This window comes from Babylonia areolata, chromosome 30, assembly GCF_041734735.1.
Source record: "Babylonia areolata isolate BAREFJ2019XMU chromosome 30, ASM4173473v1, whole genome shotgun sequence".
NCBI classification, from domain to species: domain Eukaryota; kingdom Metazoa; phylum Mollusca; class Gastropoda; order Neogastropoda; family Buccinidae; genus Babylonia; species Babylonia areolata.
The window spans coordinates 24,341,064-24,366,007 of NC_134905.1; the positions used below are offsets into that span (position 1 = coordinate 24,341,064).

The 24,944-nt window shown below is 44.0% G+C and overlaps 1 protein-coding gene across 1 annotated transcript in view; it reads left to right on the forward strand.

Moving 5' to 3' along the window:
* LOC143275543 (structural maintenance of chromosomes protein 4-like) overlaps positions 1 to 24,944 on the forward strand; it is a 49,897-nt gene that overhangs the window by 13,272 nt on the left and 11,681 nt on the right. The window contains exons 10-22 of the mRNA XM_076579733.1: positions 380 to 523; positions 2,058 to 2,135; positions 4,561 to 4,682; positions 8,490 to 8,598; positions 10,535 to 10,666; positions 11,275 to 11,477; positions 12,841 to 13,025; positions 14,262 to 14,377; positions 17,163 to 17,285; positions 18,183 to 18,309; positions 19,042 to 19,093; positions 21,038 to 21,175; positions 23,875 to 24,019. Coding sequence (XP_076435848.1) covers positions 380 to 523; positions 2,058 to 2,135; positions 4,561 to 4,682; positions 8,490 to 8,598; positions 10,535 to 10,666; positions 11,275 to 11,477; positions 12,841 to 13,025; positions 14,262 to 14,377; positions 17,163 to 17,285; positions 18,183 to 18,309; positions 19,042 to 19,093; positions 21,038 to 21,175; positions 23,875 to 24,019 — 1,674 coding nt within the window. The remainder of the gene's footprint in view (positions 1 to 379; positions 524 to 2,057; positions 2,136 to 4,560; positions 4,683 to 8,489; positions 8,599 to 10,534; positions 10,667 to 11,274; positions 11,478 to 12,840; positions 13,026 to 14,261; positions 14,378 to 17,162; positions 17,286 to 18,182; positions 18,310 to 19,041; positions 19,094 to 21,037; positions 21,176 to 23,874; positions 24,020 to 24,944) is intronic.

Sequence of the window (24,944 nt, forward strand, 5' to 3'; positions counted from 1 at the left end):
GTACTTTTGGCCTGTAGTTGTAAAAATACTTATGGCCTGTACAAGTACTTGTGTCCTGTAGTTTTAGAAGTACTTGTGTCTGGTACCAGTACTTGTGGCCTGTAGTTGTAGCAGTACTTGTGTCCTGTACCATTACTTATGTCCTGTTCCAGTACTTGTGTCCTGTAGTTATAGAAGTACTTGTGGCCTGTACCGGTACTTGTGGCCTGTACCAGTACTCGTGCCCTGTAGTTGTACCAGCACTTGTCACCTGTACCACTATTTGTGTTCTCTTGTTGTACCAGTACTTGTGTCCTATTCTACTTGTGAACTGTACCAGTTCTTGTATCCTGTAGTTGTACCAGTACATGTGTCCTGTACCAGTACTTGTGCCCCACAGATAGAGGAGCTGCGCCTGGTGCCGGAGCAGAGCCAGAAGACGGTGGAGGAGGCGCGGAAGAGGCTGGAGAAACTGGAGAAGGAGAAAGCGGTGGAGGAGGAGAAAGTTCAGGAGGTCATGGCCAGTCTGAGCACAGAGACCAAGGTGAGATTCTCCTCCGTGCCTGGGGTGGGTTGCATGATGAGCGAACTTTGCAGCGCTAACTACGTTTAGCATGTTCCTAACTCTGCGGCAAATTCCACACATACTTAGGAACATTCTTAACTCTAAGCAAACTTAACGCTGCAAAGATCGCTTCATGCATCCTGGCCCTGGGCCACACAGGGACGTGAGGGCTGATGGTCCTCAAGTCTTGGGGAAACGACTGGGGAGGCGTCTGGGAGAGAACTTGACATTGTAGGTTTTGGGGGGGAGATTGGACAGTGTTGTTTGGATTGGAGTGGGTTTTTGTGTGTGTGTGTGTGGGCCAGACAGGGCAGTGAGAATTGATAATCCTGAAGTCTTGGGGAAGCGACAGGGAGGCGTATAGGAGAGAACGTGTCATTGTAGGTTGTTGTTGTTTTTTTGCGTGGGAATGGACAGTGTTAATTTGGATCGGAATGGGGTTTGTGTGTGTGTGTGTGTGTGTCTTCCATTCACAGTTTTGATTCAGTGTTGAATACTGGGCAATGGGCAGTACAGTCACCATTTGTTTCTGTCTCTCAACGGGCACAATAGCCGAGTGGTTAAAGCGTTGGACTGTCAATCTGAGGGTCCCGGGTTCGAATCACGGTGACGGCGCCTGGTGGGTAAAGGGTGGAGATTTTTCCGATCTCCCAGGTCAACATATGTGCAGACCTGCTAGTGCCTGAACCCCCTTCGTGTGTATATGCAAGCAGAAGATCAAATACGCACGTTAAAGATCCTGTAATCCATGTCAGCGTTCGGTGGGTTATGGAAACAAGAACATACCCAGCATGCACACACCCCAAAACGGAGTATGGCTGCCTACATGGCGGGGTAAAAACGGTCATACATGTAAAAGCCCACACGTGTGCATACGAGTGAATGCAGAAGAAGAAGTTTCTGTCTCTCTCCTCACGCTTGTGAATATATAAGTGATGGTGTGTGTTGAATACTGGTCAGTGGGAGATAAAGTCACCATTTGTTTCTATCTCTCTCCTCATGCGTGTGACGCTGTGTTGAATTTTTGGCAGTGGGAAATAAAGTCACCATTTGTTTGAGTCTGTTTCCTCACCAAATGACACTGTGTTGAATACTGTTTCAGTTTCAGTTTAAGTTTCAGTAGCTCAAGGAGGCGTCACTGTTCGGACAAATCCATATACGCTACACCACATCTGCTTGGCGGATGCCTGACCAACAGTGTAACCCAACGCGCTTTGTCAGGCCTTGAGAAAAAAAAGGGGGTGGGGGGGTGAATAAATAATAGATAAATGCATAAAAAAATAATAACTACTACCACTACTAATAATATGTATTAGGCGCAAAAACTTGATGAAGTCAACTATAAGCGTACATAAATAAATAAATAATAATTATAATATAAAAAAAAAGTAGTAGTAATAATGATAATAATAAATAAATAAATAAAGAATACTGGGCGGTAGGAAATAGTCACCATCTGTGTGAGCCTGTCTCCTCACAAATGTGACGCTGTGTGTGTGTTGAAACGTTGCAGCCTCTTCAGGAGCAGAAAGACAAGCAGGAGGAGAAACTTCTAGAACTGCAGAAATCTGTCAACGAAAAGAAATCTCAGGTATGTGGGGGGGAAAGGGAGTTGTTGGGGGGCTGGGGTGGCAGGGGGAGGGATAAGGTGAGGCCTTCCCCAGCACTGTGTCCTCACCTTACTGATACGCCCATGCATGTGTGCACGCACTTGCTCTCACATGCAAAACACAAACTCGCACTTGTGCACACGCACACAAAATACACACGCACACGTACACCCACTCGCACACACACACACACACACACACACACACACACACACACACACACACGCTCTCACTCACACATACACACACACACACACACACACACACACACACACACACGCTCTCACTCACACATACACACACTCACTCTCACACACACACACACACACACACACACACACTCTGTCTCTGTCTCTCTCTCTCTCATATACAACACACACGCTCGCACTCACACATACACACTCACACGCACTTACACTCACACACATGCACACACACAGGCTGTCTCTCCTTTCTCTCCCCTGTCTTGTTTTGTTTCAGCGTTCTCTTTATTATCCTTGCTCTTCCCATCTACATTGTGTAAGTGTATATATGTGTGTGTGTATATATATATCACGGTTCGTCATTAACATTTTTTCACATGAGCGCCTGCGCTCTAGTTTCAGAATTTTGATGAGCGCAAACTGAAAACTAAGAGCGCACACTAAAAACATAGAGCAACAAGTCTCAAACATAAATTCATTTTCTCACCTTTAATTCTTGTTTACATCAATTCCTCTTTGATACTTGAGTCACTTAATCCATTCTCCTCACTCTCACTCTCACTTTCCGGCTTCTCAGTTTTCTGATGGACCACACTTAGACCAATGATGGATAGAAGGAAGAGGGTCAAAGTCGGAGACATCTGGAGACTGTAACTTCACCACCATGAGATCTGTGAGTGTGTCACTTCTCAGTCTTGATCGCCAGTCTGTCTTCACTCTTTTCATCAGACTGAATCCTCTTTCGCAGTCAGCTGAATGAGATGGTAGAGAGAGCAAAAAATCCATGACTTTGAGAATGTTACTCAGCCTTCCTTTTTGGGATCAAATATTTCAGCATTTTGATTTTGCACGGCCGCGAAATCGATCGTGTGCTCCACTTTTCTACTCTTCAAGTCTGAAGAGCGCTCTTTTGCATAGCCTCCCCTGATTCACTAGGCCTACTTCCGGTTGAACTAACAAAACGTAAACAGACGGCTTTCAAACTTCGGTAAATGCAAAACGATCGCGCTTTTGACTCTTGTTTGTGATGGACAATGGAATAACAATTTAGATACAGTAGTGTATGCTTATGTCTTTTCAAAATCAAGAGCGCAAGCGCTCTGAGTCAAGGAATTTTCCAGAGCGCAATTTGTTTTTTCAGAGCGTTCCGCTCAGCGCTCCCGTTAGTGACGAACCCTGTATATATATATATATATATATATATGTATATTTGTATGCAAAATATGGCTAGGTGTGTGGGTATGGACAGGTGTATATGTGTTTGTGTATGTGTTTTGAAGATTAATGATATGGATACTTATATAGCGCTTATGGATACTTATATAGCGCTTATCCTCGGTCAGAGACCAACCCCTAAGCGCTTTACAAACGCAGAGTCGTTTGCACAACAGGCTGCCTACCTGGGTGAAGCCGACTGACGGCTGCCATTGGGCGCTCATCATTCGTTTCCTGTCATTCAATCAGGTTTCAGGCACGCACAGATACATACTCAGACATGTAACATTTTACATGTATGACCGTTTTGTTTATTTACCCTGCCATGTAGGCAGCCATACTCCGATTTTGGGGGTGTGCATGCTGGGTATGTTCTTGTTTCCATAACCCACCGAATGCTGACATGGATTACAGAATCTTAAAAGTGTGTATTTGATCTTGTGTGTGAGTATACACACGAAGCGGGTTCAGGCATTGACAGGTCGCACATATGTTGACCTGGGAGATCGGAAAAATCTCCATCCTTTACACACCAGGCGCTTTTACTGAGATTCAAACCTAGGACACTCAGATCGAAAGTCCAACGCCTTAACCACTAGGTTATTGCGCCCATATGTGTATGTCGTATGCCAAATATCACTGTTTTGTTTGTAATCTGTATGTATCACAGACTTAATTTCTCTTACTGAGATGACAGAGTTGTGATTGTGCCTGTACCCCCTTCGTGTGTAAATGCAAACAGAAGATCAAATACTCACGTTAAAGATACTGCAGTCAACGTCAGATTTTGGTGGTTATGGAAACAAGAACATAACCAGCCTGCACACCCCCAGAACCGGAGTATGGCTGCCTACATGGCAGGGTAAAAACGGTCGTATATGTAAATGCCCACTCGTGTACATTCGAGCGAACGTGGGAGTCGCAGCCCACGAAGAAGAAAGAAGAAGAGGTAGGTGAGTGATAGAGTTGTGATTGTGACTGTGTGCAGCTCCAGGTGAGCGAGTCTGAGCTGGAGGTGTTCCTGAGCAACCAGCAGAGCGAGGAGGCCAAGCTGAAGGACATGCAGCAGAACCTGCAGAAAGCGTCCACAGAGCTGGAACAACATGAAATGTCAGTGCCTTCTTCGTTCGTTTTCTTGTCTTGTCTTGTTCGTTTCTTTTCTCCTGCAGAAAGCGTCCACAGAGCTGGAACAGCATGAAAAGTCAGTGCCTTCTTCGTTCGTTATTTTTTCTTTTCTTTTCCTTTTTTCATGGGTTTCGTTTTACCTGCACAGAGCTGGAACAGCACCAAAAGTCAGTGTCTTCTTCGTTCGTTATTTTTTCTTTCTTTTCCTTTCTTTCATGGGTGTCGTTTTACCTGCACAAAGCTTCCACAGAGCTGGAACAGCATGAAAAGTCAGTGCCTTCTTCGTTCGTTTTCTTGTCTTGTCTTGTTCGTTTCTTTTCTTTCATGGGTATCGTTTTACCTGCACAGAGCTGGAACAGCACCAAAAGTCAGTGTCTTCTTCGTTCGTTATTTTTTCTTTTCTTTTCCTTTTTTTCATGGGTTTTGTTTTACCTGCACAGAGCTGGAACAGCACCAAAAGTCAGTGTCTTGTTTATTTCTTTTCGTGTCTTCTTCGTTTGTCTTTTCTTTCATGGGTTTCATTTTACCTGCACAAAGCGTCCACAGAGCTGGAACAGCACCAAAAGTCAGTGCCTTCTTCGTTCGTTTCTTTTCTTTTCTTTCATGGGTTTCGTTTTACCTGCACAGAGCTGGAACAGCATGAAAAGTCAGTGCCTTCTTCGTTCGTTACTTTTTTCTTTTCTTTTCCTTTTTTTCATGGGTTTTGTTTTACCTGCACAGAGCTGGAACAACATGAAATGTCAGTGCCTTCTTCGTTCGTTTTCTTTTCCAGTTCGTTTCTTTTCTTTCGTGGGTTTTGTTTTACCTACACAGAGCTGGAACAGCACCAAAAGTCAGTGCCTTCTTCGTTCGTTATTTTTTCTTTTCTTTTCCTTTTTTTCATGGGTTTCGTTTTACCTGCACAGAGCTGGAACAGCACCAAAAGTCAGTGTCTTGTTTATTTCTTTTCGTGTCTTCTTCGTTTGTCTTTTCTTTCATGGGTTTCATTTTACCTGCACAAAGCGTCTACAGAGCTGGAACAGCACCAAAAGTCAGTGCCTTCTTCGTTCGTTTCTTTTCTTTTCTTTCATGGGTTTCGTTTTACCTGCACAGAGCTGGAACAGCATGAAAAGTCAGTGCCTTCTTCGTTCGTTTCTTTTCTTTTCTTTTCCTTTCTTTCATGAGTTTCGTTTTACCTGCACAGAGCTGGAACAGCATGAAAAGTCAGTGCCTTCTTCGTTCGTTACTTTTTTCTTTTTCTTTTCCTTTTTTTCATGGGTTTCGTTTTACCTGCACAGAGCTGGAACAGCACCTAAAGTCGGTGCCTTTTCGTTCGTTTTCTTTTCTTGTCTTGTTCATTTCTTTTCTTTCATGGGTTTTGTTTTACCTGCACAGAGCTGGAACAGCATGAAATGTCAGTGTCTTCTTCGTTCGTTTTCTTTTCTTTCTTGTTTGTTTCTTTTCTTTCATGGGTTTTGTTTTACCTGCACAGAGCTGGAACAGCATGAAATGTCAGTGTCTTCTTCGTTCGTTTTCTTTTCTTTCTTGTTTGTTTCTTTTCTTTCATGGGTTTTGTTTTACCTGCACAGAGCTGGAACAGTACCAAAAGTCAGTGTCTTCTTCGTTCGTTATTTTTTCTTTTCTTTTCCTTTTTTTCATGGGTTTCGTTTTACCTGCACAGAGCTGGAACAGCACCAAAAGACAGTGCCTTCTTCGTTCGTTTCTTTTCTTTTCTTTCATGGGTTTTATTTTACCTGCAGAAAGCGTCCACCGAGCTGGAACAGCACCAAAAGTCAGTGCCTTCTTCGTTCGTTTTCTTGTCTTGTCTTGTTCGTTTCTTTTCTTTCGTGGGTTTTGTTTTACCTGCACAGAGCTGGAACAGCACCTAAAGTCAGTGTCTTCTTCGTTCGTTTTCTTGTTTTGTCTTGTTCGTTTCTTTTCTTTCTTAGGTTTAGTTTTACCAGCAGAAAGCTTCCACAGAGCTGGAACAGCACCAAAAGTCAGTGTCTTGTTCATTTCTTTTCGTGTCTTCTTCGTTTGTCTTTTCTTTCATGGGTTTCATTTTACCTGCACAAAGCTTCCACAGAGCTGGAACAGCACCAAAAGACAGTGCCTTCTTCGTTCGTTCTTTTCTTTTCTTTCATGAGTTTCGTTTTACCTGCACAAAGCGTCCACAGAGCTGGAACAGCACCAAAAGTCAGTGCCTTCTTCGTTCGTTTTCTTGTCTTATTCGTTTCTTTTCTTTCGTGGGTTTTGTTTTACCTGCACAGAGCTGGAACAGCACCAAAAGTCAGTGTCTTCTTCGTTCGTTTTCTTGTCTTGTCTTGTTCGTTTCTTTTCTTTCGTGGGTTTTGTTTTACCTGCACAGAGCTGGAACAGCACCAAAAGTCAGTGTCTTCTTCGTTCGTTATTTTTTCTTTTCTTTTCCTTTTTTTCATGGGTTTTGTCTTACCTGCACAGAGCTGGAACAGCATGAAAAGTCAGTGCCTTCTTCATTCGTTTTCTTGTCTTGTCTTGTTTGTTTCTTTTCTTTCGTAGGTTTAGTTTTACCAGCAGAAAGCATCCACAGAGCTGGAACAACACCAAAAATCAGTGCCTTCTTCATTCGCTTTCTTTTCTTTCATGGGGCAGGGGGGGACATTATCAGGTGAAGAAAATATTTTTGAAATAAAATAAAATATTTAAAAAATAAATGAATAACACTATCGGGTGATGATTATGTGGGGTGTGAACAATCAACTTGAATGAAAGAGTTTCAGATACTTTTTATGTGGTTTGTCACGATTGTTCATTTTTAAATATTGACTAGTTTTTTATGATTGTGTCTAATAAACTGCTCCAAAAACAGAATAAAAACATATGACATATAAATGTATATATACCTCATTTACCTGTGTTCTAGCTGAATTGGTAGCATAAGCAGCATTGACTTGAAGTTGTGTACTTGCGAATGGAGAGAGTTACTGCTCTTTTCTGTTTATGAATTATAAATGTACGTCTGTTTTGCAATTTGTTTGGTTTGCATTCATTTTCATGACAGTCTCCACACTTAACCCACCAGTGTTGAGACTGAAACGTGGACCTTCAGATTGAACGTCCAAGGGCTCTAACCTCTCAGCTTTGGTGCTGATGCGGCATCACTCTTTTCATTATACGAAACAGGGAGGGGGGGAATGTGTGTGTGGTGTTTATTTTTTTAGACACTTTCTGATACTTGCGGATCAGCTATGGTAAAGCCGCAGGAGTCAAATAACAATGTTTCTTCTTCTTCGTCGTTCATGGGCTGTAACACCCACGATCACTCGTATATACAAGAGTGAGCTTTTTCATGTATGACCGTTTTTACTCCCACCATGTAGGCAGCCATACTCCGTCTTTGGGGGTGGAGGGGGGCGGGGTGTATGCTACGTATGTTCTTCTTTCCATAACCCACCGAACGCCGACATGCATTACAGGATCTTTAACATGCATATTTGATCTGCTTGCGTGTACACACGCAGTAGGTTCAGGCACAAGCAGGTCTGCACATAATGTTGACCTGGGAGATCGGAAAAATCTTCACCCTTTACCCACCAGGCGCCGTTACTGGGACCCTTGTTTTAACTACTTGGCTTTTGAGCCTATCTTCTTCTTCGTCGTTCGTGGGCTGCAACTCCCATGTTCACTGGTATGTATACAAGTGGGCTTTAAAGTTTATGACCGTTTTTACCCTACCATGTAGGCAGCCATACTCTGTTTTCGGGGGTATTGCGCCTGTGAAACTGCAGTGTTAATCCCTGATAAAACTGACGGTGTGTGTGTGTGTGTGTTCAGCACGGCCAGCCAGCTGAGGAAGCAGATTCCCGGAGTGGAGAAGGTGGTGCAGAAGGCCTCACAGGACCTCACGCAGGTCATGGACGCTGAGGTCAAGGCCTCCGAAAAGGTCAGTCAGTCTTCACCATGATGAGTGGCTCGCTTTAACCCTTTCATCCCAGGGCAGTTTAGAGCCTCAACAGGATTCCCATGCCATATAATAATAATGATGATAATAATGTACATTTATATATAGCGCCCTTTCTCTCTAGGAGCTCAGGGCACTTTACATGAAAGATAAGTGTTACAAATTACATTAATCATTCATGACCACTCTTTCTCAAAACCCCTTCCCACCCCCCACACTCTCCCTTTCCCACTCTTCATACATCCAGAGTGAGCTGACCTGACACGGGTGGTGTTGGAGAACAAGGAAGCTGAGAGTGCTTATAGATAGGTTTTAAAAAAGATGAGTTTTTAGTGATGAGCGAAAGGCAGAGATAGAATCAGATTCATGGATATGATGAGGAAAATTTTTCCACATGTGAGGAGCTGCAAAGAAGAAAGAATGTTCACCATATTGATACTGAAAAGAAGCAGAAAATACACCGCCAAATTTTTCCACCAAATTACACGTTACACATCCCGAAATATTGTGGAAGTTAGTTCCAATGACTTGTGGACACATCCAAAAATATTGTGGAAGTTAGTTACATGTGTATGTGTACACATCCAGAAATATCATGGAAGTTAGTTCCAGTTACATGTGTAAACATCCAGAAGTATCATGGAAGTTAGTTCCAGTTACATGTGTACACATCCAGAAATATCATGGAAGTTAGTTCCAGTTACATGTGTAAACATCCAGAAGTATCATGGAAGTTAGTTCCAGTTACATGTGTAAACATCCAGAAATATCATGGAAGTTAGTTCCAGTTACATGTGTACACATCCAGAAATATCATGGAAGTTAGTTCCAGTTACATGTGTAAACCTCCAGAAATATCATGGAAGTTAGTTCCAGTTACATGTGTACACATCCAGAAATATCATGGAAGTTAGTTCCAGTTACATGTGTACACATCCAGAAATATCGTGGAAGTTAGTTCCAGTTACATGTGTACACATCCAGAAATATCGTGGAAGTTAGTTCCAGTTACATGTGTACACATCCAGAAATATCGTGGAAGTTAGTTCCAGTTACATGTGTAAACATCCAGAAATATCATGGAAGTTAGTTCCAGTTACATGTGTAAACATCCAGAAATATCATGGAAGTTAGTTCCAGTTACATGTGTAAACATCCAGAAATATTGTGGAAGTTAGTTCCAGTTACATGTGTACACATCCAGAAATATCGTGGAAGTTAGTTCCAGTTACATGTGTAAACATCCAGAAATATCATGGAAGTTAGTTCCAGTTACATGTGTGACAGATGACTGACACAGTGTGTGTGCTGTGTGACAGGTAACTGACGCAGTGTGTGTGCTGTGTGACAGGTAACTAACGCAGTGTGTGCTGTGCGACAGACAGGTAACTGACGCAGTGTGTGTCCTGTATGACAGACAGGTAACTGACGCAGTGTGTGTGCTGTGCGACAGACAGGTAACTAATGCAGTGTGTGTGCTGTGCGACAAACAGGTAACTGACGCATGTGTTTGTGCTGTGCGACAGACAGGTAACTGACACAGTGTGTGTGCTGTGCAACAGACAGGTAACTGACGCAGTGTGTGCTGTGCTACAGACAGGTAACTGACGCAGTATGTGCTGTGCGACAGACAGGTAACTGACGCAGTGTGTGTGCTGTGCGACAGACAGGTAACTGACGCAGTGTGTGTGCTGTGCGACAGACAGGTAACTGACGCAGTGTGTGTGCTGTGCGACAGACAGGTAACTGACGCAGTGTGTCTGCTGTGCGACAGACAGGTAACTGACACAGTGTGTGTGCTGTGTGACAGACAGGTAACTGACGCAGTGTGTGTGCTGTGCGACAGACAGGTAACTGACGCAGTGTGTGTGCTGTGCGACAGACAGGTAACTGACGCAGTGTGTGTGCTGTGCGACAGGTGCGAAGTCTACGCTACAAGGTGGAGGAGATGCGCAGCGCTCAGCAGGCTTCCAGCAGCAAGGGCAGAGTACTCACCTTCCTCCTGGAGCAGAAGAAGAGCGGCAAAATTCCAGGCATTTTCGGCCGCCTGGTGAGTTTTTTTTTTTGGGGGGGGGGGTTTGTTGTTCTACCCCACCCCACCCATGTTTAGGGTTCCCCTACCTCCCCCCCTCCCCACCCCCACACCCCTCCATGTTTTGGGTTTTCTCCCACCCACCCATGTTGTTATGTTTTTGTTGTTGTTATTTTTTTTCCACAGACTTGTTTTGGGTTTATTGTTTTGTCCCACCCACACATGTTGAGCGTTTTCCCTCCACCATCCCATGTTTTGAGGGTTTCTTCCCCAACAACCCATGTTTTGGGGATTTTTCTCCCACCCACACATGTTTAGCGTTTTCCCTCCACCATCCCATGTTTTGAGGGTTTCTTCCCCAACAACCCATGTTTTGGGGATTTTTCTCCCCACCCACCCATGTTTTGGGTTTTTCCCACCACCATCCCATGTTTTGAGGGTTTCTTCCCTAACAACCCATGTTTTGGGGATTTTTCTCCCACCCCACCCATGTTTTGGGTCATGGTTTTTTTGTTGTTGTTTTTTCCCCTTACCCACCTGTTTTGGGGTTGTTTTTTGTTGTTTTAAGCTGACCTATAATGGGCCATGTTCAGGGATTTTGTTGTTGTTTTTTTTCCACCCAACAGGGAGACCTGGGGGCCATTGATGAGAAGTACGATGTGGCGGTGTCAACGGCCTGTGGTGCCCTGGACCACATTGTTGTGGACACCATGACGACGGCTCAGCGTTGTGTGGAGCTGCTGATCAAGAACAACATCGGCGTGGCCACCTTCATAGGCCTGGACAAGATGGAGAGGTGGAAGGAGCACGCCAAGAAGAAGATCGCCACGTCAGTCTGGGTTTTTGTTTGTTTGTGTGTGTGTTGTTTTTTTCTGTTGCTGTCTCGGCATTTGTGTGTGTGTGTTGTTTTTTCTGTTGCTGTCTGGGCATTTGTGTGTGTGTGTGTGTTGTTTTTTCTGTTGCTGTCTGGGCATTTGTGTGTGTGTGTGTGTTGTTTTTTCTGTTGCTGTCTGGGCATTTGTGTGTGTGTGTTGTTTTTTTCTGTTGCTGTCTGGGCATTTGTGTGTGTGTGTGTGTTGTTTTTTCTGTTGCTGTCTGGGCATTTGTGTGTGTGTGTGTGTGTTGTTTTTTCTGTTGCTGTCTGGGCATTTGTGTGTGTGTGTGTGTTGTTTTTTCTGTTGCTGTCTGGGCATTTGTGTGTGTGTGTGTGTGTTGTTTTTTCTGTTGCTGTCACGGCATTTGTGTGTGTGTGTGTTGTTTTTTCTGTTGCTGTCTGGGCATTTGTGTGTGTGTGTGTGTGTGTGTTGTTTTTTTCTGTTGCTGTCTGGGCATTTGTGTGTGTGTGTGTGTGTTGTTTTTTCTGTTGCTGTCTGGGCATTTGTGTGTGTGTTGTTTTTTCTGTTGCTGTCTGGGCATTTTTGTGTGTGTGTGTGTGTTGTTTTTTCTGTTGCTGACTGGGCATTTGTGTGTGTGTGTGTGTGTGTGTTGTTTTTTCTGTTGCTGTCTGGGTATTTGTGTGTGTGTGTGTGTTGTTTTTTCTGTTGCTGTCTGGGCATTTGTGTGTGTGTGTGTGTGTGTTGTTTTTTCTGTTGCTGTCACGGCATTTGTGTGTGTGTGTTATTTTTTCTGTTGCTGTCTGGGCATTTGTGTGTGTGTGTGTTGTTTTTTCTGTTGCTGTCACGGCATTTGTGTGTGTGTTGTTTTTTCTGTTGCTGTCTGGGCATTTGTGTGTGTGTGTGTGTGTGTTGTTTTTTCTGTTGCTGTCACGGCATTTGTGTGTGTGTGTGTGTGTTGTTTTTTCTGTTGCTGTCTGGGCATTTGTGTGTGTGTGTGTGTTGTTTTTTCTGTTGCTGTCTGGGCATTTGTGTGTGTGTGTGTGTTGTTTTTTCTGTTGCTGTCTGGGCATTTGTGTGTGTGTGTGTGTGTTGTATTTGTGTGTGTAACCCATATACATTACCACGTGTATGTTTGTAAGCTTATTGAAAGCTTGGAGATGAGGTTTGGGGGTATCATTCAAAGTGACCAAGTGGTTCCATTGAATTATTAAAAAAAAAAAAAAAAAAAAATCAAATATAGGATGAGAGAGGGTAAATCAGTCAGTTTCAACAAAAACAACAACAGACTTCCAACATGAGTAAGAAGACGTACATAACTTAATGACATTGATGTTTGTGTGTGTGTATGTCTAACAGACCAGAAAACGTTCCCCGCCTGTTTGATCTGATCAAGGTGAAAGATGAACGAATCCTGACAGCGTTCTACTTCGGTGTCCGTGACACGCTGGTAGCAAATGACCTCGAGCAGGCCACTAGAATCGCGTACGGGAAGACCCGTTTCCGTGTGGTGACCCTTCAGGGTCAGCTCATTGATCAGTCCGGTAGGTATCAGTTTGTGAGTGTCTGGTGGTGCATGTTTGTAGAGACATTGGTTTTTGGTATACATGCCTGTCGTTTCAGAATAGCTGTGTTTGTTCTGGAAAAATGTATAATGAAATAAATTGATTTTTTTTAAATGTAAGTTAGTTACTTAGGGGGGAGGGGGGGGTGAAAGAAAGAAATGGAGGCACCATTCTGTGAACGAATATTGACCAGTTATTGTGTTGTGATGGTTTTTGACAGAATAATGATAATAATAATAATGATATGATGATATTTATATAGCGCTGAATCTTGTGCAGAGACAAATCAAAGCGCTTTCGCACCAGTCGTTCACACGCATGCATAACTCTAAAACTGGAGAAACTGAAGACAAGTAAGAGGCAGGGAAGGGAGGCTATTTTGGGAAGAGGTGGGTTTTAAGGCAAGACTTGAAAGAGCTGAGTGTGGAGACCTGACGAAGCGAAAGAGGAAGTTCATTCCAATTACAAGGTCCAGAGACAGAAAGAACGGCGGCCAACAGTGGAGTGTTTGAATCTGGGTATGCATAAACAGAGTGAATCTGAAGCCGATCGTAGAGAGTATATTGACCTGTTGTGTTGTTATGGTCTATGACATACCGTCGAGCGATTATGGTTTTGTGGTAGTCTGTGATAAAATGTAGACCAGTTGTTGTGGTGGTCTGTTGCAGAATATTGACTATTGACAAGTCGTTGTGCTATGGTCTGTGACATACTATTGAGCAGTTATTGTTTTGTGGTCGTTTTGATAAAATGTAGACCAGTTGTTGTGGTGGTCTATGACAGAATATTGACCAGCTGTGGTCTGTGACAGAATATTGACCAGTTGTGTTGTTGTGTTTGACAGAATATTGACCAGTTGTGTTGTGGTTGTCTGTACAGAATATTGACCAGTTGTGTTTGATAGAATATTGACCTGTTGTGTTGTGGTTGTCTATGACAGAATATTGACCAGTTGTGTTGTTGTGTTTGACAGAATATTGACCAGTTGTGTTGTGGTTGTCTGTGACAGAATATTGACCAGTTGTGTTGTTGTGTTTGACAGAATATTGACCAGTTGTGTTGTGGTTGTTTATGACAGAATATTGACCAGTTGTGTTGTTGTGTTTGACAGAATATTGACCAGTTGTGTTGTAGTGTTTGACAGAATATTGACCAGTTGTGTTTTGTCGGTGATCTTTGACAGAATATTGACCAGTCAGTGTGTTTTTTGGCTAGGTACAATGAGCGGAGGCGGAAAGACAGTCAGCAAAGGTCGCATGGGGTCATCGGTGGTTGGTGACGGTCAGGTGGACCCCAAAGAACTGGCCAATCTGGAGAACGAGTTGGAAAAGGTGGGTGTGGACTGCTTCCTGCAGGCATGCCTTCCGTTACTGAGGGCCCCCTATTTGTCCCAGAAATTTGACAGGCGCAATAGCCGAATGGTTAAAGCGTTGGACTTTCAATCTGAGGGTCCCGGGTTCGAATCACGGTGACGGCGCCTGGTGGGTAAAGGGTGGAGATTTTTCCGATCTCCCAGGTCAACATATGTGCAGACCTGCTAGTGCCTGAACCCCCTTCGTGTGTATATGCAAGCAGAAGATCAAATACGCACGTTAAAGATCCTGTAATCCATGTCAGTGTTCGGTGGGTTATGGAAACAGAACATACCCAGCATGCACACCCCCGAAAACAGAGTATGGCTGCCTACATGGCGGGGTAAAAACGGTCATACACATAAAAGCCCACTCGTGTGCATACGAGTGAACGCAGAAGAAAAAGAAGAAGTCCCAGAAAATTGATAAACAGGACAGGGTGTCCTGGAAATACAGATATTTGATGCATGTCCCAGAAAATAAAATCTGACAGGAAAAATTTTGTTTCCAAAGTATCTAGTGGGTACAAGTGTACCCTCTGGCGGCTTTCCGACCATTGCCGAAGACTCTTTGTTGAGGCTTATGGAAATGTTGCTGGATATTACTGAAGCCACTTTGTGAAAAGCCGGAACTGTCCAAACAGTATCGAAGCCATTTTGTGAAAGTCTGCTCGATTTCCGTCACCGGCGAAGTAACTTCGGCAAGACCAGTGCTCATGCGGGTAAGCACCAACTTTTTGAATGCAGACTTCTACTTCTTCTTCTTCTTCTTCTTCTGCGTTCACTCGTATGCACACGAGTGGGCTTTTACGTGTATGACCGTTTTTACCCCGCCATGTAGGCAGCCATACTCCGTTTTCGGGGGTGTGCATGCTGGATATGTTCTTGCTTCCATAACCCACCAAACGCTGACATGGATTACAGGATCTTTAACGTGCGTATTTGATCTTCTGCTTGCATGTACACACGAAGGGGGTTCAGGCACTAGCAGGTCTGCACATATGTTGACCTGGGAGATCGGAAAAATCTCCACCCTTTACCCACCAGGTGCTGTCACCGTGATTCGAACCCGGGACCCTCAGATTGACAGTCCAACGCTTTAACCACTCGGCTATTGCGCCCGTCATTTGAATGCGAACAACTTTTGAAAGTGGAGGCATTTTTCCGTGTTTGCAGCTTTCGTTTCTGGCTGCCAGACGACTGTTGTGTGTTTTCTGAGGTGTTCCTGAAAATAACACCCTGTCCCTGATTCTGTGGCTTGTTCCTGAAAAGCAAATTTGGGGGTAGGCATGCGTGTTCCTGTGTCTGTTTGACTGACAACTTTAGTCTGCTGCTTGTCAGGCATCTGCCGAGCAGATGTGGTGTGTGTGTGTGTATATATATATATATATATATGGATTTGTCGGAAGGCAGTGACACCCACTAACAGATGGATAGCTCACTGGCCAGGAAAGCTGAAGCCACCTGGACGCCATACTGACACTCGTATCCGGCTGTCAGTCTGTTGAGGAGAAGTCTCGTGGTAGTTTCTGAACTGTAACCGTGTATCTTAAATGAAATTGTGTTATGCTTGCCCCCACAACATGCCAGATGTTGTCTTGATTGATATCTGCCAATGGTTTATTTATCAAAGTTGTTACAGGAAAACAGTGTAGTGACACGTAGTGCAAACTTTCTGTGGAGGCACACACAGGAATGTCAGCTTAACTAACGCTGCGAAAGCTTGCTGTGAAGCAGTCATCGTAGCCAGCTGAGCGCTCGGCTACATACATGAAGTTACCGCTTCGCGCTGTACTGACACGAGTAACAAAATGGCTGATTGAACACTTCCACTGGCTTCAGTTAGCAAAGGAGGCATGCACTATCCATCTACTTTTAGATCAGTGGATGACACCTTGTGAAAGTGAAACAGTGGTGATGTGAGCCCACAGCCTTCCTGGCCTCAGACTGTGTGACACCAGACACTTCACAGCCTTCACACACAGTGTTGAAGAGCCTCCGAGGTTCGAACATCTGATTAAACCACTGTAAGTTCCTTAGCTGGAACGTTGAAGGTATTCTTACCAAATTCAAAACAGCTTCTGTTTTCTTTTTTGCGATGTGACCTACGACACTGCCATCAGACCTGTAGGAAGACCAGGTTCTCTTCATCGTTAGACTTTGTAAATTCATTTAAGACTTGCAATGTTGTGTAGGATACTTTTAATGCAGATGAAGGAATGCCAACCCTTATTTTACATTAATTCATGCAAATGTTACGATAAACCTAGTCATGTTCTTGATTGTAGGTGGGGTTGTTTTGTTGTTGTTTTTTTACCTTAACTGATGCAAACGTTATGATGAATCTATTCACGTTCATGATCATGTTGTGATGGGGCATTTTTTTAAAATCCTCCATGCCCCCCCCATAAAAGTTCAAAGGCTAACACCAAATGGAAAAAGTTTATAAAAACTGGTTTGTAAAATAAGACTCACTTTTGCTAAAAGGCGTCCAACGTTTCAGACCATAGGTCTGTCTTCAGGGACTGACTGTGTCAGTTGGAAATGACGGTAGAGGTAAAAGAAAAGCTTAAGAAGACTGTGAGTGTCAGTCAGTAACAGAAGGCGAGGATGAACAGAGAAGTGAGTAGAGATTCAGGGGGGGGAGGGTGGGGGGGGGGGAGATCCAGAACGGTGAGGAAGGTGGTGGTGAAAGGGAATGGAGGATTCAGCAGTCATTCTTCATTTCATGGTCAAAAACTGAATGAAATGTGTGTGTCGTCAAGGCGAGGAAGGAGGCGGAGACCTGCGACACAAACCGCGCCAAACTTCAGGACCTGGTGGCCACCAACACCAAGGACCTGACCACCATGAAACACAACCTGCAGATGGCCGACATGAAGGTCAAGGTCAGTGTCAGGTCATCGCTACGGAGAGCTGTGTGTTTCGGGTGTGGGGAGAAGGGTGGGGGGCTGGGGTTCATTGCCATGTTGACGAAGATACGGGTTCACATTGTGATGTGTGTAATATGTCACCATGTTGTACACAGCGGTGTGCAGCGTGTTGTCTTGAAGTATTTTGCGTATCCCCAGGTATGTAGTGTGTCGCCGTTCTGTGTACAGCAGTGTTTAGTGTGTTGCTATGATGTGTATTGTATGTCACCTATACTGTGTGAAGTATGTTACCGTACTGTGTACAGCAGTGTGTAACATGTCGCCATGGTGTATGTAGTCTGTCACCATAGTGTCACCATGCTGTGTACAGCAGTGTTTAGTTTGTCACCATGAAGGATGTAATACATCAACATACTGTGTGTAGTGTGTTACTGTACTGTCTACAGCAGTGTGTAACATGTTGCCATGGTGTATGTGGTCCGTCACCATGCTGTGTGTAGTGTGTCACCATACACATTACAGTGTTCAGCAGTTTTTAATGTGTCAACATAATATATGTAGTGTATCATAATGCAGTGTGTAGCGTGTTACCATACTGTGTGTAGCATGTCGCCATGCAGTGTGTAGTGTGTCACCAGACAATGTGTAGCATGTCGCCATGCAGTGTGTAGTATGTCACCATTCAGTGTGTAGCGTGTCGCCATGCAGTGTGTAGCAGTCACCATTCAGTGTGTAGCGTGTCACCATGCAGTGTGTAGCGTGTCGCCATGCTGTGTGTAGCATGTTACCATTCAGTGTATATCGTGTCACCATGCAGTATGTAGTGTGTCGCCAGACAATGTGTAGCGTGTCGCCATGTAGTATGTAGTGTGTCGCCAGACAATGTGTAGCGTGTCGCCGTGCTGTGTACAGGCCCTCAAGGAACAGGTGACCAGCCTTCAGGCCCAGATCAAAGAGCAGGAGGTCAGGGTCAAGGCCGCTGCACCAGACAAGAAAGAGCTGGACGCCCTTCGCAAGAAGGTGGAGGCCTTCAGGAAAGGTCGGTGTCCCGACGTACTGTACTGTACGCTGCATTACACTGCACTTCTTCTTCTTCTTCTTCTTCTGTGTTCGTGGGCTGCAACTCCCACGTTCACTCGTATGCACACGAGTGGGCTTTTACGTGTATGACCGTTTTTACCCCACCATGTAGGCAGCTATACTCCGTTTTCGGGGATGTGCATGCTGGGTATGTTCTTGTTTCCATAACCCACCGAACACTGACATGGATTACAGGATCTTTAACGTGCGTATTTGATCTTCTGCTTGCATATACACACAAAGGGGGTTCAGGCACTAGCAGGTCTGCACATATGTTGACCTGGGAGATCGGAAAAATCTCCACCCTTTACCCACCAGGCGCCATCACCGTGATTCGAACCCGGTACCCTCAGATTGACAGTCCAACGCTTTAACCACTCGGCTATTGCGCCCGTCACTGCACTTCAATACACTGCGTTACACTACACTACACTACACTGCAATGCACTTCACTTACTTATCGTAAGAGTTGGTATTTGCACATATCTTTATTTCAACTAAAAACAAATTGTCTTCTCTCCCTCCCTCCCTGTTACACATTATTTTAACCCCCAAAGAATCATTTAATTTTTGTTTCATTCATATATATTTGCCGATGGACAAATTTGATACCCACTATGATGACGTGTGTTTCTACCAGTCATTTGAACACTTGGTAATATGAGAGGATGTTTGCTGTGTTCGTGTGCAGATTACGAAAAGTCAGCCGAAACATCATCCAAAGTGGAGGCAGAGGTGCAGAGGTAATGTTGATTATGCTTGTTTGGCCCCCACGCCCCCCCCCACCCCCTACCCCACCTCATTTTATTGGCTGCAGTTTACATGTGCAGTTTTAATTGTGAGTGGGCTTTTACACACACCCCCACCTCATTTTATTGGCTGCAGTTTACATGTGCAGTTTTAATTGTGAGTGGGCTTTTACACACACACCCACTTCATTTTATTGGCTGCAGTTTTACATGTGCAGTTTTAATTGTGAGTGGGCTTTTACACACACACCCCACTTCGTTTTTTTGGCTGCAGTTTACATGTGCAGTTTTAATTGTAAGTGGGCTTTTACACACCCCCCCCCCCCCCCCAATTCATTTTATTTGCTGCAGTTTACATGTGCAGTTTTAATTGTGAGTGGGCTTTTACACACACACCCACTTCATTTTATTGGCTGCAGTTTACATGTGCAGTTTTAATTGTGAGTGGGCTTTTACATACACCCCACCTCATCTTATTGGCTGCAGTTTACATGTGCAGTTTTCATTGTCAGTGGGCTTTTACACACACCCCACTTCATTTTATTGGCTGCAGTTTACATGTGCAGTTTTGATTATGAGTGGGGGGTTTTCCTGTACGACCATTTTTTCTTGACCATTCAGGAAGGTGTGTTCCGTGTTATAGATGGTGTGTGGGTCTACGTTTCAGTGACCCATCAGATGCTGACCGAGATTGCAGAATCTTTCATGTGGTTTTGATTTTCACAAGGTGAAAGCACGTGAATAGGTTGTTGTTGTTTTTAAGACATGAGGAAAGCAGCACACCTGTTAACCTAGGAAATCAGAAAACTCTCCAACCTTAATCCACCAACACATCTGGTAATCTGATGATATGGATACTCATTCGGATGAGACGATAAACCGAGGTCCCGTGTCCAGCATGCATTTAGCGCACGTAAAAGAACCCACAGCAACAAAAGGGTTGTTCCTGGCAAAATTCTGTAGAAAAATCCACTTCGATAGGAAAAACAAATAAAACTACATGCAGGAAAAAATACAAAAAAAAAAAATGGTTGGCGCTGTAGTGTAGCGATGCGTTCTCCCTGGGGAGAGCAGCCCGAATTTCACACACAGAAATCTGATGTGATAAAAAGAAATACAAATACAAAAAGAAATACAAATATAGCACCTGAGGGCAAGCAGCATACCTGTCCTGTGAAACTAGGAAATCAGAAAACTCTCCAACCTTAATCCACCAACACATCTGGTAATCTGATGATACAGATACTTATATAGTATCTATCTTCGGTCAGATACCAAGCTCTAAGCGGTTTGTTTTTTTTGTTTTTTGTTTTTTACAATTTTTTTTTGTAATCTGGGGGTGATAAATTAAGCAGAAGGGCTAATGCCCTCAGCACAGTCTAATCTTATTTTATATATGTGACAGTTTTGTGTTGAACGCGGTTGCACATCTATGTAGTTGGGGCAGTCCTGTTATGGCTCTGTGCAGAAATAGAAAAGAGAATACAGTCCACTGAGATGAGATGCTTTCAAAGACTCCTGGGCATCTCCTACAAAGATCATATCACGAACGAAGAAGTTCGAAACAGAATCAGGCAAGTCATTGGGCCCTACGAAGACCTGTTGACCTTGGTCAAGAGACGCAAGCTCAAATGGTATGGCCATGTCATGAGATCATCAGGGCTTGCCAAGACATTCCTGCAGGGCACAGTGCAAGGGGGGGAGAAGGAGAGGCAGACAGAGGAAGAGATGGGAGGACAACATCCCAGAATGGACGGGCTTCAGGTTGAGCGATACAGTCAGGAGGTCAGAAAACCGAGAGGATTGGAGGATGCTGGTTGCCAGATCACCTGTGGCGCCCCAACGGTCCACAAGACTACAGGATAGGTGAGGTGAGGTGAGGCGTCGGCTGGACTAAAAGCAACAGTAACAATAAAAATCGTAACCTGGTGTGTGCAGGTTACACAAGCAGATCATGGACATCGGGGGGTCCAAGCTCCAGGCGGCTCAGTCCAGAGTGGACGCCATCGGTCGCAAGATCGACGAGGCCACGGGTCAGATCACCAAGGTCAACGTGGGGGTCAAGACTGCGGAAAGGTGAGGCATGCTTCTGTGTCTGTGACTGTTTTGTTCCTGTGTGTGTGTGTGTGTTTTATCTGGTGTTTTGAACTTTTGAGCATTTGTGCACTTTTGACTGCAGAAGGATATGATACACCCCTTTTTTCTGTTTGACTTGTTTTTGTTTTGTTTTGTCTGGTGAGCAGTGTTGTTTTGTTTTGTCTGGTGAGCGGTGTTTTGTTTTGTCTGGTGAGCAGTGTTTTGTTTTGTCTGGTCAGCAGTGTTGTTTTGTTTTGTCTGGTGAGCAGTGTTGTTTTGTCTGGTGAGCAGTGTTGTTTTGTCTGGTGAGCAGTGTTTTGTTTTGTCTGGTGAGCAGTGTTGTTTTGTTTTGTCTGGTGAGCAGTGTTGTTTGGAACTTTTGAGTGGATGGCCACTTTGGAGGATCAGTAGTGGAGGTTTTGTTCTCTGTGTCTGTCTGTCTATCCCTCTCTTTGTCTCTCCCCTTCCATGCCTCTGTCTCTTTCTTTCTCATGTCTCTCTCTCTCTCTCTCTCTCTCTCTCTCTCTCGCTCTCTCTCTCTATCTGATACATTGATACTGGGATATCCAGCAAAGAGATCTGCCAATCTTTTTCATCAGCGGCACATCTTTTTTTTTTTTTTTTTTTTTTTTTAGTCAGTTTGGCTAAGTTGTGTTTTGTGTGGAAAGTTCCATCGTGGCATGTCTGTTCAAACATTATATATTATATATACTCCTGTACATGAGTCTATGCTTGGCTTTGTTTGAAAACATGTTTATATGTGTGTGTGTATGTGTGTGTTGGGGCAGGGGGGTATTTATGTATGTTTGAACATATGCTTCTAATGATAATAATAATGGTATTTATATAGCACTGAATCTTGTGCAGAGACAAATCAAAGCGCTTTCGCACCAGTCATTCACACGCATGCATAACTCTGGAGAAACTGAAGACAAAGAAGAGGCAGGGACGGGAGGCTTCTATGTATATGCATTGTGTGTATAGTTTGACAGGTACATTTTGGTGTGTATAAGCAACTTTGAGGTGATGTGTTGTGTATAGTATCCAGAGATGCCAGCTGTTACGATTTCACCAAAAATTGTTACGCTCATTTGTAGTTTGTTCCCAAGTTACGCCAACGTCAAAATTGTTCCGAGTTCATTTTCGACTGCATAGCATGGTCATATGCTTTCCTGTCGACGATGAGGCCAGGGCAGTCACTACTAACCCTGGTCTCAGACTCTCTCACATGATGATGCTCAGCTTATCGCGTGGGTGTTCACATTAAAACAGCATGGAGTGGACCAATGAGCTCAATTGTTTGCCCGAACAAGAGAGAGCGTGGCTGAATAAAATTACGTCTTGGTCAAACAGTGTATGTGCCCCTCTTTGCTGAAGTGGCTCGGGAGTCTGAGTGTTCCTACCAGATTCAAAATGTTCCTGTCAAATTTCCTGATTGTTTGAACAAACAATAAATATTATTATTAGTAGTAGTATTTTTATGTATTTTTCTCTTTTTTTTCTTCTTTTTTTTTTCTCAAGGCCTGACTAAGCACGTTGAATTACACTGCTGGTCAGGCATCTGCTTGGCAGATGTGGTGTGGCATATATGGATTGACTGAACAGAGTGGCGCCTCCTTGAGCTATTGATACTGATACTGATAGTATACTGACTGAACAAACACTGACAGGGGTTGGCATCTCTGAGTATCATGCTTTTTGTAAAGCACCTGGAGCAGTTTTCTGTACAGGGTGCCATGTAAGAATCCACAGTCATTATTGTCATTCATTATTATGACGGCTCTTCTTCTTGTTCTTCGTTCGTGGGCTGCAACTCCCACATTCACTCGTATGTACATGAGTGGGGGCATTTACATGTATAATCGTATTTACCCCTTCCATGTTGGCAGCCATACTCTGATTTCGGGGGTGTGCATGCTGGATATGTTCTTGTTTCCATAACCCACAGGATCTTTAACATGCTTTAAAAAAAAAAAAAAGTTTAATCTTCTGCTTGCGTATACACACAAAGGGGGTTCAGGCACATGCAGACCTGCTCTTATGTTGACCTGGGAGATCAGACAAATCTCAACCCTTTACCCACCAGGTGCCGTTACCGAGATTCAAACCCGGGACCCTCAGATTTAAAGTCCAACGCTTTAACCACTCAGCTGTTGCACCCGTCATATTTATTGACTCACTTGAAAGTGAGTCTATGTTTTAACCCGGTGTTCGGTTGTCTGTGTGTGTGTATGTGTCCGTGGTAAACTTTAACATTGACATTTTCTCTGCAAATACTTTGTCCGTTGACACCAAATTTGGCATAAAAATAGGAAAAATTCAGTTCTTTCCAGTCATCTTGTTTAAAACAATATTGCACCTCTAGGATGGGCACAAAAAAATAAAAAAAAGAAGCCTAATTATATGCAAACTGCATTTACTGTTATATTTATATTTTTTGTATTCTCTAAACTTGGCACTCTGACCTCTTTTTCTGACACAACAACAAGAGGAGTCATTATTATCATTTTTTGTTCAAACAGGAACTTCTTTTGCTAAGCATGGAATTTTTATTTATTTTGCAAATGTTTTGGTGCAGATAGTAAAAAAAAAAAAAGGGAAATTACTCTGTAATTAATGCTAGGGGACTTAATTTATCACAAGTGAGTCTTGAAGGCTTTGCCTCTCTTGTTATCATGATGTGTTGTGTGTTGCTGCAGAAACCTGAAGAAGGCGGAGGAGAAGGTGAGGAACCTGGAGGAGGAGATGCAGGAGAACAAGGAGAAGGGGGAGGGGCTGATGACGCTCTTCAAAGACCTGGAGGAGCAGGCCACGGCTGTGCTGGAGGCTCATCAGCAGGCACAGGTCACACGCTTTGTCTTGTTGGCTTGCATTGTTTTGTCTTGTATTCTGTCGGGTCCTGGGTTCGAATCTCGATAACGGCACCTGGTGGGGTAAAGGGTGGAGATTTTTCTGATCACCAACAGGCACAGGTCACACTTTATCTTGTTGTCTTGTATTCTATCGGGTCCTGGGTTTGAATCTCGATAACGGCACCTGGTGGGGTAAAGGGTGGAGATTTTTCTGATCTCCAACAGGCACAGGTCACACACTTTGTCTTGTTGTCTTGTATTGTTTTGTCTTGTATTTTATTGGGTCCTGGGTTCGAATCTCGATAACGGCACCTGGTGGGGTAAAGGGTGGAGATTTTTCTGATCACCAGCAGGCACAGGTCACACACTTTGTCTTGTTGTCTTGTATCGGTCCTGGGTTCGAATCTCGATAACGGCACCTGGTGGGGTAAAGGGTGGAGATTTTTCTGATCACCAGCAGGCACAGGTCACACACTTTGTCTTGTTGTCTTGTATTCTGTCAGGTCCTGGGTTTGAATCTCGGTAACGGCACCAGGTGGGGTGAAGGGTGGAGATTTTTCTGATCTTCTAGGTCAACATATGTGCAGACCATGCTTGTGCCTGAGCTCCCTTCGTGTGTATACGCGAGCAGAAGATCAAATACGCACAGTAAAGATCCTGTAATCCATGTCAGCATTTGGTGGGTTATGGAAACAAGAAGATACCCAGCATGCACACTCCCGAAAACAGAGTATGGCTGCCTACGTGGAGGGGTAAAAAGGGTCATGCACGTAAAAGCCCACTCATTTACATACGAGTGAACGTGAGAGGTGCAGCCCACAAACGAAGAAGCATTCTATCGTATTATGGAAGTGCTGTGATTGGCTTGTATGTGTGCATCACACATACAAACCAGTCACAGCACTTGTTGCATAGAG